Source organism: Lycorma delicatula, chromosome 3, assembly GCF_047948215.1.
Source record: "Lycorma delicatula isolate Av1 chromosome 3, ASM4794821v1, whole genome shotgun sequence".
Classification (NCBI taxonomy): domain Eukaryota; kingdom Metazoa; phylum Arthropoda; class Insecta; order Hemiptera; family Fulgoridae; genus Lycorma; species Lycorma delicatula.
The window spans coordinates 51,342,494-51,359,463 of record NC_134457.1 but is presented as its reverse complement, the minus strand read 5'-3'; the positions used below and the strand labels follow the sequence as shown (position 1 = coordinate 51,359,463).

General features: G+C 28.2%; 2 protein-coding genes across 7 annotated transcripts in view; both read left to right on the top strand.

Annotated features, from left to right (window-relative positions):
- The window catches only part of LOC142321589 (uncharacterized), a 74,473-nt gene extending 70,727 nt beyond the window's left edge, over positions 1-3,746 (top strand). For all 6 annotated transcript variants that reach the window (XM_075359806.1, XM_075359805.1, XM_075359804.1 and 3 more), the window contains exon 11: positions 105-3,746. In XM_075359806.1, coding sequence (XP_075215921.1) covers positions 105-557 — 453 coding nt within the window. In that variant the 3' untranslated portion in view covers positions 558-3,746. The remainder of the gene's footprint in view (positions 1-104) is intronic.
- Positions 3,747-12,302: 8,556 nt separating this feature from the next.
- LOC142321587 (multiple PDZ domain protein-like) overlaps positions 12,303-16,970 on the top strand; it is a 1,133,813-nt gene continuing 1,129,145 nt past the window's right edge. Inside the window, exon 1 of the mRNA XM_075359801.1 lies at positions 12,303-12,557. The gene's annotated coding sequence lies outside the window, so the exon portion shown is untranslated. The remainder of the gene's footprint in view (positions 12,558-16,970) is intronic.

Sequence of the window (16,970 nt, the reverse complement as noted above, 5' to 3'; positions counted from 1 at the left end):
CACCGTTTTCCTTAGTTTGTCTACAACCATTATGATAGTATTTTTACAACCATTTTCACTGGTATTTTTTGAATAAAATATATTTTCAATTACTCTGTTAACAGAATGATATTTTAGAAGTAGAAAATGATATTGAGGACGAGGAGGAAGAAGAAGAGGAGGAAGAGGATGAAGAAGATGAAGAGGAGGTACTCAAAGAAAAGGAGGACTTCAGAGCAGGTGTAGAAGAACAGAAGCAAGAGAAAGAATATTGTAATGAAATAGAATCTGAAGAAGAGGAGGAGGAAGAGGAAGAGGAAGAAGAAGAAGCAGAAGCAGAAGTAGAAGTAAAACAGGAATTAACTAAAGAAAAAAAGGTTAATGGTGCAGCTGTTGATAAAGAAGATGATGTAGAGGAAGAAGAAGAAGAGGAGGAGGATGAGGAGGAGGAAGAAGAAGAGGAGGAAGAGGAGGAGGAGGAAGAGGAAGAGGATAATGAAAATGATGGTAGGCAACAGCAACGTCCTGAACAGCAACATTCTATACCACAGAATTTAAATCGTCAGCATCAACGTTGATTGATTTTTGCAATTGGAAAAATTCCTAATAGCCTTAATAAATTTGCTGGTATAAAGTGATAAAATGTATTATGTATGGCACTGGTGCTTAAATTTAAGTTGTTTTTATTTTTGTAATTAAATAGCTTTATGGAATGTAAATGTTGACAATTGTTCACTAATAAAAGACATTGTTCTAAGCTGCGTTATTTGAATTTTTAACTCTATTTTGGAATAACAGAAAATTTCAATAAAATGTATCGTTCATAATAATTCTAAACCAGTCTTTGCACAAACAATTATTATTGATGAGGTTTTCTGCTTTAGTTATCCTTGATCATTAAAAAAATTATAGTTCGTTTTTTATTTTTTCCCCATGTGCAGTATCAAGACATTTTTTTAGCTACGGTCTTTATAGATAAGATTATTTAATATAGAAACATGCATTTTGGTACAAAGTAACTGACAAAAAAAAATTCAGATTTGCCAATAGTAAAAAGGAGATATATTTCAGAAATATAGCTTTCAGAAAAAGTCTAGTCCTTCATTGATGAACTTGGCTGACAGGATGCTTTGGTCACATCAGTAGCCAATATTCGTGTGATTAAAATATAATATGATTTTTTTTGCAGAATATCAGTGTATTTCAACTATTTGTGAATTTCAACTATGGTGAAAAAAAATCTTGTGATATACTTAATATTTTTTTGTGTACTTTTACTGTTAATAACAATATTAAAATTTTCATGTCTTCTGAATTAAATTTTAGCCTGTTTTCTGTTTGATTGTACACAATTCATTAAACTACATATTAAGTGATATAGTAAATTAATGAAAGAGAGTAAAATTTTTATTTTAATTAATGTGATAAAATAAATTAAAAATTATTAATATGTTTTTGTATGATTCATTTATATTCTTTTTTATATTTAAATACAGATTTTTTTATTTATTAATTGGCCATGTTTATGTCATATAGTAATATAGCTAATTAGTAAGTATTAATCACATTAATTAAATAATGAATGTTCTAAAAACAAGTACATTATTTAGGTTTTTGTTAATATGGTTTATATTTTATGCCCTTTGTTTTAATAATATAATAAATAATAATTAAATATCAGAATTACTATTCTAAAAGAAGAAATACTTTGTACTACTGCAAATTAAGAATAGAAATTTTGGATAACATTTAAAACCTTATGTAAGAGATTGTGTTCAAAAATTTTGAATGGCACATTTAACAGTTACATTTTTGCTAATTTTAATATATTCTTAAAAATACTAAAGTTGGCTATTTGTCTCTTGACATAATTTTCAAGAAGGCAGTCAAATTCAGAGGAAGTGATGACCATCTGCAATTTTTTACCAATCAGCATAATTCCATTTTTGTTTTCATATGTATTCCAATTTATTTTTTTCTTTTAATCAAAGATTTAAAAACAGGTTTAATTCAAAAACATGTATAAAAAGATTTCTTACACTAAATAGTTTGGAAATGAGAGGATGCATACAGTGTTTACAACATTGTATTTAGAAAACATTTAATATGTATGTTTTTATTGTATTAATATAAATTTAATTACACATTAAGATTGACCTTCATGCTCAATGTAAATAATATTCAAAAATTAATAAGAAAAATGGCTTCATCTCTCCTAATCACTATGCATAAAAATAAATTTACTGTCAGCATGTTAGATATGTAATTGAAGTTATTTATATCTACACTAATAAAAATTATGCTAATACACAATCTTCAATTACTTTTCATATCTTTCTTAACCTGGATTTTAAAACCAAATGATTATCAAAAAATTATAATTTTTTTATTAAAGGAAAATATATATATATATATATTTATTTAAATAAAATAATTATTACAAGAATTATGATTTAGTTTTAGACCAGTATTTTTTGTTAAATTTATTTTATTTAATATTTGTGCTTGCCATTAGTATTTTATAAGATAATTTATATAATGTGTGTTGTAAATTATTTATAAGTTAGTTTGTAATTAAAAATAAAGTATTATATTCACTTTATTACAAATTTACACCAAAAAAATTACTGTATATTTACCTCTTGTACCTTAAATATATGAATTGTGCCAACATTTTTTGAGTAACGTAGAACTTAAAAATGATACTGAAAGAAAATTATTGTAATTTATCATTTGATTGTAATTTTTCTTGTAATATGAATATTAAATCTTTATCATTTAGTGCTTTTTCTATTAATTGAAAAAAAATCAAATTTTAAACATTTAACTATCAACATATAAAAAATTTAGTCTTCCAAAGTAATTTTTCTTCCAGTGTAAAAATTTTAAAAAGTTACTTGAGTTGCAAAAGGTTTGATAGTAGTTTTCTTATTATTTCTTAACTTTTACCCTTAACATTAAAATAGATCCAAAAGAGATTGGATGAGAAATACATACTAGAACTATGTATATCAATGTGTCAGTCTAGTTATGTTTTCTCCAGGTGGAAAATCCAATTTTCAGATTATTTATCTATCTGTGGCTATTGCAAGATAAAATGTTTTTGTATGTATTATATTTTATTGATAATTGAACTTAACTATTCTAATTAAGAATTACTTGATGTTTTACTTTTTTATATGTGTGTGTGTGTGTGTGTGTGTATATATATATATATATATTTGGGGAAAACTATATTATTTTTAAAAGTATGAGCACTAAATGATTTGCTGCATTTATAAAACTAATATCACAGCGTCTTCATAACATTATTGTTATTTATTGTTTAATAAAAATTTAGACTAATAATATCCTTATGATTACTACATCAGCTCCTTCATAGAACTGAAATATTGGAGCATTAAGAGTTCAGAGTTAATGTATTTGACAAAAGTAATCTAGTGTATTTATTTAAAACTGGAAGATTTATTAAGTTATCTATTAGGGGAAAAAATTAATTTTTATTAAAATATTGTACTCCTAAATATTATATAGTTTTTATGATATTGTTACAGTATTACTGTTTATGATATTAGTATACTGGCACTGTTTCTATTTATTTGTTATTATATTTTGTAGATTTTTATTGATAGTGGTTTTGAGTTAAGTATTTATTGTTTTAATGTTTATTATAGGTATTTATGAAAAGACTCTATATGCATTAAAGTTAGCAGTCTTCTCACTGTTATGTTTTGATTTAATTATAAAAATATATATACTGGTTTGAATATTGTGACTTAATCTTTTACTACTTTAAACCCATTACTGATTTGAACACATTTTAGAATTTGATTATTTTGCACTCCTGTGGATATGAAAAAATCTTTTAATTACATTTTTTTTTTATAACAATGGAGGTTTCTACAGCCTTAATCGTAAAATTAGTTAGTCTTTTGAATTCTTATTTGTTCATAAAAGTTTGTAAAGGAAAAATTTTCTTGAATTTCTAACATGTTTGTCTATTTTAGAATACAGAAACATAACTATTTATGGTACAGCAACATAACTTTTTAAATACAAAAAATGCTCTTTAAGTTTTGGTTAAATAGATTTAATATATTCCTAAAAACATTGATTTTGAAATCATATTGTTTATTATGTACTTGTAATAGTCAACAACTTTTCTGCCTGCTGTAAAGTTATAAGGCCACTTCCATTACTGACTGGTTTTAAGTCATTTACATTCTACCAGTAAGGGGAGGAACAAAAACTTTGTTGTAAAACTTAACAAAAAGCAGTCTCAAAGCATTAAATCTGGATTTCTTATTATTGACCAGCATATCAAAAACATGATGATCATGTTTTCCTCAGTTGCTACCCAATCCACCCTCTTGAAAGCACATTCACCCAGAAAACTTTGAACCACTATATGCATGTGAAGCGAACCTTCATCTTGTATAAAAATTAAGATCTTAGTATCTTACTCAAGTTAAGGCATTAGTTCTCTTAATATCAATATAAATTCCAACAGTTTTACGGGAAATAGAACAAAATACTCTCACTTCTAGTGAATTGTGTATATGCTACGCAGTTTCTCTAGGTTTTGTGTTCCTTATGCATTATGTCTTATTGGATTAATAGCTTCTGTAGTGAATTTATCAAGCAAAAAAAAGTTCTGAAAAATATTTGTAAAGATGAGTATTTTAGGACAGTAGCAAAGAAAAACTAAAATAGAGGCATTGAAAGTGTACTGTATTGTTACATAAAATAAGTTCTGTTAAAAATTATGTGTTGAAAAAGTACGAACGTAATAATTTTTTGTATTATAGACAAGAGAAATTTATTTCAAAAAGGAAAAAATAAGGTTTGATAACCTTATTAAGATAAGTGTCAGTTTACTGTAAACCAATCTTTACATGGTTGTGGGTGTTGCTATATATGAATATATTGAACATGTACCTGTACATTTCTGTTGTAACTATTCTCTTCTTTAATGTGCTGTCTTTCTAACAGATTGCTTTACAGTACTTAATATATTTGTGCAATAATCAATTTTCTATTATGACTATATTATTTGGAATGGAATTTTTTCCTGTTCTATTACATTTTAATAATATAAGTACATAATTAAAATGAATTCATATTTATAAAAAAGTCAGTCTGATATAGACTATTCCAAGCCACAGCGTAAATAAATGTTATCATGATTTAATTATAATTTTAATAAAAAAAATATCTATATTTAGTTTTATATGTATAAAATTTGTTTTATTTTAAAACTACTTTAGTTTCTTGTATGTTTCTTTTAAAACCAATTATAGTAACCTAAATAAAATAGTATGAATGTAATGTAAATTCATACTTTTAGCAATAATTCAATGAGATACTTTTTATCAAATTCAATTTCTTAGAACTTCACTAATATCAAACAGGATTATATTTTTAACACAACAAATCTACTGAAATTGTCACTATACTTATCCATACGTGAATTTTTTTTATTAAAAAATAAATCATAGGCAAATGTTTACATTAAAAGGTATGTAGCAAATTGTGATAACTTTTTGCCCAAAAAAATTAAAAACTATTCACTCCAAATTTTTGCAGACGCTATTATCAGACCTTTATTGAGACATTGAACATTTTTGTATGAAAACTGCAGAAACAGCACAAAATTAGCCAAACATATCTAAATTTGTTTTATGATAATGTTTTTTTATTATGCTCCACTATATATGTTTATATTTATCTCATGTAAGGTTTGAATTGACACTGTCATTATCATACATAAAAAAATTTATATATGTACAAAAGTGAAATAGGATATATACAAAAAGGACCTCTCATTAAAGCACCTGTCTTTAAATAAAATATTAAATAAAAAAACAATTATCTATTAAAAATAGATAATTCTTAAAGAATAATCTCTATATAAATCATAAATATACAGATACCTAAAGTAATAAAATGTAATAATATATAGCAAAAGTAAAACATTTCAACAAAGGTAATTTGTATCCATGTATAATGATTTGAGTTTGATTTATGAGAATGTATTACAAGTGAGTGAAAGGATAAACTTAGAATACGCATTCATCTGAAAACAGGTAAGAGAGAAAACACTCATGCACTACTAAAACAATCAGCATTGTTCCAAAAACAATTAATTCTGCCTTCATTGGGCTTCATACCAACTACAAACACAAACTGACCTCATAAATACTATTGAATTATGGAATATAATGAAGTTCACTATAATCTGACTGAGTATACTTGTATTATACATCTATAAAAAAAAAAAAAAAAAAAAAAAGATTTAACTGAAAAAGTTGTATTGCAGCTTTCTCAGATCATGAACCTGCTTAATTTTTGGTTGGGCACTAAACAAAATAATCATGTCAATTAAATTTTTGTCTTTCTAAGACATAAATTGTGATGTAGAGTTTGCTTTCAGTTTTATGAAAATTGGCTGTTACCTCATTATTCTTATCTATGAATACTAAAGTTATAATACATTATTATCTATATTAAATTACACTACAGCTGTTGGAAGCACTTGCATCAATCAAACCAATCTTTGCTTTGATGTTGTAGAGGTACAACTGTAACATTGTAGTTCATACTTTAAATAACTAATCATAATTCTAATAACTAATTCTATTAAAATGTCATTAAATAATATGTCAAGAAAAAAAAATTTAAATGTGTAATGTGACCAAGAGTTTCATGCTTCCAAAGGCTTCTTTAGTCTAGTGGCCTCCAAGATAGAGATATTAAAGCATTGTGATGACCTGTTGCTTTTCAAAATTTATTATACATTAAAAAAAATAATTAATAAACAGTTTTATTCAAAAGACTTTAATCTTCCAAGGGCTTCTAGCTACCTACTTCCTGCAATCAAAAATAATTGTGATATTCAAACCATTTAAAAAATATATATATTCTCAAATCAAGCTCCAGTGATGGCCAGATATAAAAATTAAAAAAAAAAAATGTTTTACTAAAAGCTAAAGGGTTTAGACTTCTTGATCTATGGGCCTTTCCCTCCAGCAAGCTTCGTAGATCAACAAGTGAAGTATTGCAATATTTAAAATTTTCTTTTTCAAAATATATTCTGTCAAAAAAAAATTAAAAATTGTACAGAATAACAGGTTTATGCTATCTTAGTTTCTAAGGAGCTCAAGTCCCTGTCTACCTTCAATTAACAAAATTTTAAATATAGTGACGTTCAAACATTTCTTTTTTCAAAATGTTTTCTAACATAAGATAAAATAAAAATATAATAATTACAAAGAGATTTAGGTATTTTTATACTCCCTCCAACAGGCCTTTATCTTCCAGCCTGCTTAAATTATCTAATTAAAAAGATTTTTGTTTCTAATGATTCCAAATACTAAATATTTTTGGAGTAAGCAAAAAATTCAATCATGTTGACCATGTCTGGGCCCTCCTTGCTTCCCTCTTCTAGTACACTAATTTTTGAAAATTTGATGAATTTATGAAAAAATTCTTCATAATTACCATAATGTAAATATTTGAGAAATTCAATAATTGTTTAAATAATCTACATATATAAAATAAAATTTTGTCGACATATTTCCATTCGTGATGAACAAGAAGATAGGGAGGAGAGTGGAGTATTTCAAGACGCATAGCGATAGAGTCATTGTAATAAGGATAAAATCAAAACCTAAACCGACAATGATTGTTAACGTCTATATGCCTACAAGCGCCCATGATGATGATGAGGTAGAGTGTGTATACAAAGAGATTGATGAAGCAATTAAACACGTAAAAGGAGATGAAAATTTAATAATAGTTGGAGATTGGAATGCAGGCATTGGAAAAGGCAAGGAAGGAAATATAGTGGGCAAAAGGAATGAAAGAGGGGACCGACTTATAGAGTTTTGCACGAAGTATAATTTAGTAATTGCCAACACCCAATTTAAAAATCATAATAGAAGAATATACACTTGGAAAAAGCTAGGCGATACTGCAAGGTATCAGATAGATTATATCATGGTTAAGCAAAGATTTAGAAATCAACTCGTTGACTGCAAAACTTACCCTGGAGCAGACATTGATAGCGACCATAATTTGGTGATAATGAAATGTAGACTGGGGTTTAAAAACCTGAAGAAAAGGTGTCAGATGAATAGGTGGAATTTAGAGAAGCCTGAGGAAGAGGAGGTAAAGAAGATTTTTGAGGAGGACATCGCAAGAGGTCTGAGTAAAAAAGATAAGGTAGAAAATGTAGAAGAAGAATGGGAGAATGTTAAAAAGGAAATTCTTAAATCAGCAGAAGCAAACTTAGGCGGAATAAAGAGAACTGGTAGAAAACCTTGGGTTTCAGACGATATATTGCAGCTGATGGATGAACGTAGAAAATATAAGAATGCTAGTGATGAAGAAAGTAAAAGGAACTATTGACAATTAAGAAATGCTATAAACAGGAATTGCAAACTGGCGAAAGAAGAGTGGGTTAAAGAAAAGTGTTCAGAAGTGGAAAGAGAAATGAACATTGGTAAAATAGACTGAGCATACAGGAAAGTTAAGGAAAATTTTGGGGTACATAAATTAAAATCTAATAATGTGTTAAACAAAGATGGTACACCAATATATAATACGAAAGGTAAAGTCGATAGATGGGTGGAATATATTGAAGAGTTATACGGAGGAAATGAATTAGAAAATGGTGTTATAGAGGAAGAAGAGGAAATTGAGGAGGATGAAATGGGAGAAACAATACTGAGATCTGAATTTAAGAGAGCATTAAAAGATTTAAATGGCAGAAAGGTTCCTGGAATAGACGGAATACCTGTAGAATTACTGTGCAGTGCAGGTGAGGAAGCGATTGATAGATTATACAAACTGGTGTGTAATATTTATGAAAAAGGGGAATTTCCGTCAGACTTCAAAAAAAGTGTTATAGTAATGATACCAAAGAAAGTAGGGGCAGATAAATGCGAAGAATACATAACAATTAGTTTAACTAGTCATGCATCAAAAATCTTAACTAGAATTCTATACAGAAGAATTGAGAGGAGAGTGGAGGAAGTGTTAGGAGAAGACCAATTTGGTTTCAGGAAAAGTATAGGGACAAGGGAAGCAATTTTAGGCCTCAGATTAATAGTAGAAGGAAGATTAAAGAAAAACAAACCAACATACTTGGCGTTTATAGCCCTAGAAAAGGCATTCGATAATGTAGACTGGAATAAAATGTTCAGCATTTTAAAAAAATTAGGGTTCAAATACAGAGATAGAAGAACAATTGCTAACATGTACAGGAACCAAACAGCAACAGTAACAATTGAAGAACATAAGAAAGAAGCCGTAATAAGAAAGGGAGTCCGACAAGGATGTTCCCTGTCTCCGTTACTTTTTAATCTTTACATGGAACTAGCAGTTAATAATGTTAAAGAACAATTTAGATTCAGAGTAACAGTACAATTGAAAAGATAAAGATGCTACGATTTGCTGATGATATAGTAATTCTAGCCGAGAGTAAAAAGGATTTAGAAGAAACAATGAACGGCATAGATGAAGTCCTACACAAGAACTATTGCATGAAAATAAACAAGAACAAAACAAAAGTAATGAAATGTAGTAGAAATAACAAAGATGGACCACTGAATGTGAAAAAAGGAGAAGAAAAGATTATGGAGGTAGAAGAATTTTGTTATTTGGGAAGTAGAATTACTAAAGATGGATGAAGCAGGAGAGATATAAAATGCCGAATAGCACAAGCTAAACGAGCCTTCAGTAAGAAATATAATTTGTTTACATCAAAAATTAATTTAAATGTCAGGAAAAGATTTTTGAAAGTGTATGTTTGGAGTGTCGCTTTATATGAAAGTGAAATTTTGACGATCGGAGTATCTGAGAAGAAAAGATTAGAAGCTTTTGAAATGTGGTGCTATAGGAGAATGTTAAAAATCAGATGGGTGGATAAAGTGACAAATGAAGAGGTATTGCGGCAAATAGATGAGAAAGAAGCATTTGGAAAAATATAGTTAAAAGAAGAGACAGACTTATATAGGCCACATACTAAGGCATCCTGGAATAGTCGCTTTAATATTGGAAGGACAGGTAGAAGGGAAAAATTGTGTAGGCAGGCCACGTTTGGAATATGTAAAACAAATTGTTAGGGATGTAGGATATAGAGGGTATACTGAAATGAAACGACTAGCACTAGATAGGGAATCTTGGAGAGCTGCATCAAACCAGTCAAATGACTGAAGACAAAAAAAAAAAAATTTCCATTAATTTTCATGTTTATTGTAAAAAAAAAAATGACGAAAAAAAGCACATTAAAGTCTCAAATGATAAAATTTCCATCAATTAATTTTACTTTTTACATAATTCAAATTTCATAAAAAATTTCTATGGAATTACTTAAGTTGAAATATATTACATTTTTAATGTGAAATATTGGAAGGACAGGTAGAAGGAAAAAATTGTGTAGGCAGGCCACGTTTGGAATATGTAAAACAAATTGTTAGGGATGTAGGATGTAGAGGGTATACTGAAATGAAACGACTAGTGCTAGATAGGGAATCTTGGAGAGCTGCATCAAACCAGTCAAATGACTGAAGACAAAAAAAAAAAAAGAAATTACATTTATATCTAGATCACACAAATATTTTCTGAGTACAATATTTTTTCTGTGAGCAATGATAGAACATGACAGCCAGCTGCATGATACTAGATGCTTCTGCTAATAAATATGAGTAAATAAAACATGTTGCTGTTAAAAATAATTATGCGAATAAATCCTATGTGTTAAGATAAGAAGAAAAATAGTCAAGATATATGTGCATAGATGTATCAAAATTGTTAGCTTCTGTGTTGCAGGTGGTAGCATCTCAGCCTTTCACCCAGAAGTCCCAGGTTTGAATCCTGGTCAGGCATGGCATTTTCACATGCAACAAAATGTCCATTTCATCTCGTCCTCTGAAACAATGCTAAATGGTGGTCCCAGAGGCTAAAAGATATATCAAAATAAAACAAAATTTGTAAGAATCTTTTTCCTTACAATTTTTGTGAATACCACTTTTTTTATCAAAAATAACAATAAAAACAGGCATTTTTACATTTATGTAACAATAATCAAATAAAATTTTTACTGAAAAAGGACCAATTTTCCATATTAACAAAAAATTTTGGATTAGTCTTCTACATTTTTTTATTTCTCCCTGCTGATTTTATTCAAACATGGGCTCTTCCAAATGTACTCGAGAGGGTCAAATATAAGCAATAATATAAATAATAAATATAATTAACTATGCTTGGTAACCTTGACTAGCGAGTGTAGGTTTAGTTTGGTTAGATTATATTTATAATTTCTCTGCAAATACCCATTGATTTAGAAGAAAACGTTGGTACTGGTACTGGCTTACTGAAGAAGGTCCAGTTGTAATAAGTTAATATGCAGCTGCATAATTGACTCACTGAGAAAGTCAACAGGAAACTACTTCTCTCCTCATTTTAACTAATACGGTTGTCAGGGGTACTCTATTCTCGAGACTATGTTATTTTCAGAAGTGGTTGGTTTCTCAGGTTATCTAAACCATTTAGTTGAGCCCTTTACAGACTGTAAATAAGAAGTTACTAACTACTATCTCATTTACAATATATATTACAAAATACGGTATGACGTATGTTGGTCTCATTTTGGGCCCTTTTACATAACTCTTAAACTATGTAATACGGAATATTTTATATGTCCGTAATTCGGCTCGGTTACCAGTTATGACATTTATTTTACTTTTTTTCATTATTTAAATAAAAACAATTATTTACTCTGTAGATAAGCAGTATGTTATTAAATTTTATTGTTTGTGTTTTTGAACAAACGCGGCTACTTGGGAATATTTGGGTTACGTAGTAAAACTCAGTTTAAAAATTTACTTCTTACTAAGAAAATAAATTCCCTTTTAACATATTAAAAACGTTGAATTGGTACCAAAATGAGTATTAATTAATAAAGCTGAATTATAGTAAAATTATTAATCGTTTAAAATCATAATTAAATCCTTAAATTAAGATTTAACTAAAATCTTCAGGAAAATTCTGTTATTAAAATGGTATATTAAAGAAAATATTTCATTAGATTTTTAAAAACTTATTTTTTAAGTTAAATAAATTGTTAGAAATACGTTGAAATATTTTTTGGACAAAATATTTTCTCCCGAAGAAAACTTTAGATCTGAAATCATATTACAGGTTATTAACAAATAACATCATTAAGATGTTTACAACTTTTTGTATGAATGAATTTGCCAGGGGCCTTGCACCTGCAGAAAGCAACCTACCTGCTGATCCCACTTTGTAGTTAAAAATGGTTGACGCTTCGTCTTGACTAAATGCTTTTCCCACTGAGTTTCGTTTTCAGTTGATTCAAGTGACCTTTCATAATGAAATATTACTAAGTTTAAGTGCTCAATATATTGTCTAGTTTATATTTACGAATTTAGTGTTAATCGTCTTGTAAATCTTTCAAGAGCACGGATTAAGTTGACCAAAACAGTTAGGAAAAGCTTTCAGTTGAACTTTAATTAGAAGATTACCCTTGAAAAATATAGTCATTCAGTATTTTAGTGAGTATTGAATTGTTTTACTGACCATTTTACGTTTAAGTATCGCTAGGAAAATAATTTATTTCACTAAATTGTTCACTTTGTTAAATCTAAATTTGTTTGGTTATCTGTGGATTAAGTTTTGTGAACTGCATACTTCATATGTATGATTTGAGAAACATTGCTCCCGATTTGTTGTTCTCTGAAGTTGTGGAAAAATTTATAATTTTATACTTCTCTTTTAGACGCTAAACGAATTGACCTGTTAAGGTTGTTAATCTTATTTTCTATGAAATCGTTATCTAATACTTCGAAATTTAGACCAAAAAGCAGGTTACTGTTTGGTTAAATTGTTTGAATTTTATAAAATATGAATACACTCATATTGTCACGTGTTTTTAATCAGACTATAAGTTCAATTTAAGTGTTTGGCCTGACTACTGAAGTTCCTTAAAACAGTAAAATTAACTAATTAGACCTCAGTGACCTGATTATTTGCATAGTAATAATAATAATTGTAATGGTATACTAATATGGGCATGAAAGAGTTTAAATTATTTTAGTTGTATAACTCATAGTTGCTTGACAATTATCTAGTTTCATTTTACAGAACAATTATAACAGAAAATGTTAGTTGCAATCCACTCGCCTAGGCATTAGTTTTTTTCATCATGTTTAACTCCAGTTTTCCAAGGTTAGTATTATGTGACATTATAAGATGATTAGGTAGTTCTGAGATAGATGTCCAAGAAATTTAATTCCAGTTTATTTTAGGTGTATAATTCTCATATTAGCTGTCAGTGTCTGTGTAGTTTTTTTTTTAACTTCTGGGACCACCATTAGATATTATTTTAGAGGATAACATGAATGACAATTTTTGTAGCATGTGAAAATGCCATGCCTGACCGGGATTCGAACTCAGAACCTCCAGATGAAAGGCCAAGACGCTACCATGCAAGGTCAAAATCTCCACCACATTATCAGTACTCCAGTCCTTTCAGTTTCCAGACCTTTCAGTTTTATGAATTATGGCGACCTGTCCAGATGCCAATTTGTTCTGTGGAGAGTGGTTAAGGTTAGAATTAGAGTTAAGATTAAGGTTAGAGTTTTGTAGCGAAATGAATAAACCATAAATTAAACCTTAATAGTTGTGCGAGTTGGACTCGCAGTCAACTGATTGATCACCATCATTCAAGATTACTGATGGCATGAAACATGTGGTGTAGTCTCTTCAATGACTATATTACATTAAAACTTAAATTCAATCGCGTTTCCTAATCTCACCATAAAAGTCTAACCTTAATTCTACCTCTAACTGCGATGCTTACCTCTCCTCAGAGAATGGATTAACTTAAAAACTACATAAAATTGAAAATTAATTGACTAAAATAAAATGACTTTGCACTGGTCCATCTGCTTTCCAACATTTAGATTTTTAGAACATTTAGATCCGAAGTATGTGTACTAAGGTATATTAAAGTATAAATAAAATTAAAGTTGATCAAGTAATTGCTCAGAATTACCATTGGTCACATAGTTGTTTGTAACTATTGACTGAATAAGTAAAAATATACAAGGTTTGGTATTTTAGTATTTATGTTAGTCATTATTGTTTGTTATTATTATTTGGTTGTTTTTCCCCTTTCTGAGTAGCAATAAACAAAATATTTAAGTAAGACCATGCAAGGAATGATTTTATTTGTCAGACTGAGTAATAAATATCCAGTGAATATACATTAGACGAATATACATTAAACTGTTAAAAGAGTTTGTCAGATAAGCAAAAAGTTGCTGAAACCGTTGTACATTTATTTAGTTTTTATAATATTTTGTAATACATAATATTGCAATTGCATAATACAATGATAATTAATTAATACTGTAGAAAAAGTATTATCTATTCAATGATAATGAAACTAATGCTACTTTTCAACATAATTCCTAATTACATGTAGGCACTTTACCCCATCTTTCAGTGAGCTTTCTTATTCCATTAGTAAGAATTGTTCACTGTTTCGGAGTCATTCTTAACCTGCTCATTGTTCCTGAACTTTGTCTACATAAAAACTGGGACCAAAAAAAAAAAATTGATGTGAGACTGGGACTATATGTTAGATGTGATAATACCTCCCAACCAAACTTTTTAATACCTTCCCGTCTTTTGAGGGGTGTGGGGGGTGGCATTATACAGAAAAATTATGCCTTTTGAGAGAGAGATCCAGGGTGTATCCTTGTGGGTTACATTATATTTTCTAGAATAACACAATAGTACTCATTGATTTTATATTATTGTACGGTACTTACGTATTAATGCCACTGCAGCTACAGCTTTAGGTTATGTTGACTTCGTCTACTGACAAATTGTACGTATATCAAGATAACCCAACAAAATGTAACCTACGCTCGCTAATCTCTGTACTTACGTATTAACTAATGGAAATTCTTTTCAAACTCCTTATATTATTTACATCAGGGGTGCTGACTTGAACAACAGTTTATTCTATTTAATAGTTTTTTGCCATTTGTCTCTATTTAACAACCCTAGCATTAAATAGATGTTATTTAATACTAATGTCAGTAATACAATATAACTAACAGTTGTCCCAAACAAAAAGCTTGTTTGCTATTAATATTTTGCAATAGATTCAGTCTAGGTAGATTTCCTGATAATTTCTCTTTAAATAGCTGGTTTTTGTTATATTAACCAGTTATCTAGCTGTAATTTTTTTCTCAATTGTAAGTGTAATTTAAGGATAATGCCATGTTAATAGGGAATCTTCCATTTCTCTGCTGGGTAAACACAGTTAACTGAATCATCCAAAATTTATAAATTAGTTTTTGTTTGCATTTGGTGGGAATGTAAAAAAAACCTCAGAGGTTACTTGTATAGAACTGATTAGTAGGCCTTCTCTATCTTTTCCAAACTTTATTTGTTGTTTCCCTTTAAAATCTAAAATAATTATAAATTTCTTTACGTTGCCTTTATTTTGTCTTTCTGATCCTCTCCAGTTTTTATGTACTGAAATCACAACACCACATTGTTGTTTCTTTGCAACTGATTTACTTGCAACAACGATATGAAAAAACTAAAGCAGGATAGTTATACAAATGCAAAATAAACACTAATAAACATTCATTATTAACTATTTTATAAAAAATAATTTAATAAAAGAAAAAAACTGGTTTTTTATACTTACGAAAATGTGATTAGGTAAATAATAATTAAAACAAGGTATTAATTTTTTTATTCAATAAATATGTGTAATCCCATTACAAATGAAAAAAACAATGATTATCTCAGTTATTGTTTGACCTCTCGTAATACTAATAATAATGATATATCATTCCTCTAAGCATTAAAACATTTTTTTTTCTTTATGTATAAATCTCTTATAAAAAAAAAATAGTTTTTGAAAAATTTAGGATTAAACATTTTTATCCCTTCAGTTTTGAAAAATTACTTTTGTTTGTTTTTTATTTATCGATTAAGTCATATAAACAAATTTTTTTTTTGCAATTTTAACTCATATCTTATCTGGATGAGAAATTATTAATTTTCTGAAAAAATAAATATTGATAGAAATATACAGAAAAACAAACATTTTTTCTTTTATTTGAAATATAGAATGTACCTGAATTTTGACGTGATCTTTGTATGATATTGAACACTGTATAACATAGTTTAATAATACTAATGAGACTACATAACAGTTTTGCTCAATACTGTCTGTTTCAATCTCTCTCTTATGGTTGTGTGATGGAATTGAAAGCACCCAAGGTACAAGAGGCAGCAGTCATTACCTCCAAACTAGATTTGCTTTTTGAGAGAAATGATGTGAAGGGTGAAATTATCTCTTTAAGGACTAAATATCATCTGCATTTTAATGGGGAATCAAAATTAGTTATAATTGGTAGCATACCAGTGAAAAATAATATTATACCACGAAGAAAGTTATTAGAAATCAGTATACTTTTACTTCTTTCACTAAACATGCTTATTATTTTTGAAAATGTTCATGCTGTTTTTAAGAGTGACTTGTCATTAGACCTATAACCAGTTGTATATATAAATGCGCAATATCTTTGAAGATGACACTTTTGACATGATATTAGGGCTCTTATTTTAGTTATTTTGTATTTTATATTTATATTTTATGATCTTTATCCTAGAAGTGTCCTTCATGATAATAAATAAGATCAATTCTTCAAATCTCAGTTGGGCTTACAGGATATTGTTTGTTAATTTCATTTAAAAAAGGTATTTCTGCAATATTTACATACTGTTAGAAAATAAGATTATTAATTTTAAATACAGCTGTTTTCTTTTTAAAATATTTTAGATTAAAATTATTAATGTTTTATGTTATTGTATGAATATGGATGATGATTTTTATAATCTTTTTCGTAATGTAATTTAAGACTGAAGTAACCATT